This window comes from Cebus imitator, unplaced genomic scaffold, assembly GCF_001604975.1.
Source record: "Cebus imitator isolate Cc_AM_T3 unplaced genomic scaffold, Cebus_imitator-1.0 Scaffold427, whole genome shotgun sequence".
Taxonomy (NCBI): domain Eukaryota; kingdom Metazoa; phylum Chordata; class Mammalia; order Primates; family Cebidae; genus Cebus; species Cebus imitator.
The window spans coordinates 741161-743523 of record NW_016107742.1 but is presented as its reverse complement, the minus strand read 5'-3'; the positions used below and the strand labels follow the sequence as shown (position 1 = coordinate 743523).

Below are 2363 nucleotides of genomic sequence, written 5' to 3'. Positions count from 1 at the left end.
GGCCGAGGCGGGTGGATCACGAGGTCAAGAGATCGAGACCATCCTGGTCAACATGGTGAAACCCCGTCTCTACTAAAAATACAAAAAAAAAAAAAGAGAGACGGGGTTTCACCATGTTGGCCAGGATGGTCTCAATCTCCTAACCTTATGATCTACCCACCTCGGCCTCCCAAAGTGCTGGGATTACAGGCGTGAGCCACCGAACCTGGCCTCCTTTTGTGTATTTTTCTTTATTTTAGAGCCTTTAGGGAAAATTTTTCTTATTTGTTAGAAAGATCAAGGGAAGGCCAAGCGCAGTGGCTCACACCTGTAATCCTAGCATTTGGGGAGGCCAAGGTGGATAAATCACCTGAGGTCAGGAGTTCGAGACCAGCCTGGCCAACCAACATGGTGAAACCCATCTCTACTAAAAATACAGAAATCAACTGGGCATGGTGATACACACCTGTAATCCCAGCTACTTGGGAGGCTGAGGCAGGAGAATCGCTTGAACCTGGGAGTCTGGGAGGCAGAGGTTGCAGTGAGCCAAGTTTGCGCCACTATAGTCCAGCCTGTGTGACAGAGCCAGACTCCTGCTCAAAAAAAAAAAGATCAAGAGAATTAAGTAAGCCCTGGAATCAGTCTTTCATCGTTTTGTTTATTGAGACCGGGTCTGACTCTGTCACCAAAGTTGGAATGTAATGGTGCAGTCATGGCTTATTGCACCCTCAACCTCCCAGGCTCAAGTAATCCTCTTACCTCAGCCTCCTGAGTAGCTGAGACTGCAGGCTGGTACCACCACACCAAGCTAATTAAAAATTTTTTTTGTAAAGACAGTCTTACTATGTTGCCCACGCTGATCTTGAATTTTTGGGATTACAGGGACGAGCCACAATACCTAGCCTGATCATTTAAAATATGTTCAGTAAAGATGTTTTTTGTATGAATTGGCTTGGATTAGGATGAACAGACAAATGTCACATCTTTTGGGAGAGTCTGATTTAGGAGAGTATTTTTTGGAAGAATAATGAAGTTGGTTGCCTTGATATCCAGATACTTTAAAACATTATTATGGTGTTTGTATCTTTTTCAGCTGGGGAAATGCTGTCTGTAGCTGAGCACTTCCTGGAGCAGCAGATGCACCCAACAGTGGTGATCAGTGCTTACCGCAAGGCATTGGATGATATGATCAGCACCCTAAGGAAAATCAGGTATCTCGGGAGCAAGAAATAGGTAGTATCAAGTATGAGAGGATCTGGCCAGGTGTAGTGGCTCATGCCTATTATCCCAGCACCTTTGGAGGCCTAGGCGGGCAGATCCCCTGAGGTCAGGAGTTCGAGACCACCTTCACCAACATGGTGAAACCTCGTTTCTACTAACAGTATAAAAATTAGGACCAGACACAGTGGCTCACACCTGTAATCCCAACACTTCGGGAGGCTGAGGTGGGTGGATCATGAGGTCAGGACATCAAGACCATCTTGGCCAACATGGTGAAACCCCATCTCTACTAAAAATACAAAAAGTTAGCTGAGCATGGTGGTGCGTGCCGGTAATCCCAGCTACTCAGGAGGCTGAAGCAGGAGAATTGCTTGTACCCGGGAGGCAGAGGTTGCAGTGAGCCGAGATCACACCATTGCACTCCAGCCTGGGCAAACAGAGCAAAACTCTATCTCAAAAAATAAAACCTATAATGTATTCTTTCTTCCATGCCCGACTGGAAATAGTTTTTTCTTTTTTCTTTCTTTATTTAAATGTTCTACTCATATGGTTGGGTTATTAGATGCATAAGTATTTATTAATTTGGTGAGGTTTATATTATACTGCCTGTTCTTGAACAAGTTTTACACTACCGTCTTTGGCACACTTAGGGAATGAGGTGTTTGATTTAATTATTTTTATGCAGTAAGCTCTGTGAGAGTGTAGAGGTACCCATGGGTTTTATTGTGTGGAGCTGTACTCTTAAAGGTTTTTTTGTGTGTGTGAGACAGAGCTTTGGTCTTGTTGCCCAGGCTGGAGTGCTCCACCTCCTAAGTTCAAGCTATTCTCCTGCCTCAGCCTCCCAGGTAGCTGGGATTACAGGCTTGTGCCACCAAGCCCAGCCCAGAAAGATGTTTTTTTTTTTTTAGTGAAGTAATAACTGCCTACCTAGAACACTTTACCCTTTTTTTTTTTTGAAATGGAGTCTCGGCCCAGGCTGTAGTGCAATGGAGTGATCTTGGCTCACTGCAATCTCCGCCTCCTGGGTTCAGGCAATTCTCCTATCTCAGCCTTCTGAGTATCTGGGACTACAGACGCACGCCACCACACCCAGCTAATTTTTCGATTTTTTAGTAGAGATGGGGTTTCACCATTGGTCAGGCTGGACTTGAACTCCTGACCTC

The 2363-nt window shown here is 45.2% G+C and overlaps 1 protein-coding gene across 2 annotated transcripts in view; it reads left to right on the top strand.

Moving 5' to 3' along the window:
- CCT3 (chaperonin containing TCP1 subunit 3) overlaps window positions 1–2363 on the top strand; it is a 30557-nt gene that overhangs the window by 9551 nt on the left and 18643 nt on the right. For both annotated transcript variants that reach the window (XR_001819487.2, XM_017510008.1), the window contains exon 6: window positions 1073–1190. Coding sequence is in view for 1 of the 2 variants with exons in the window: in XM_017510008.1 (XP_017365497.1) it covers window positions 1073–1190 (118 nt within the window). In the remaining variant the exon portion in view is untranslated. The remainder of the gene's footprint in view (window positions 1–1072; window positions 1191–2363) is intronic.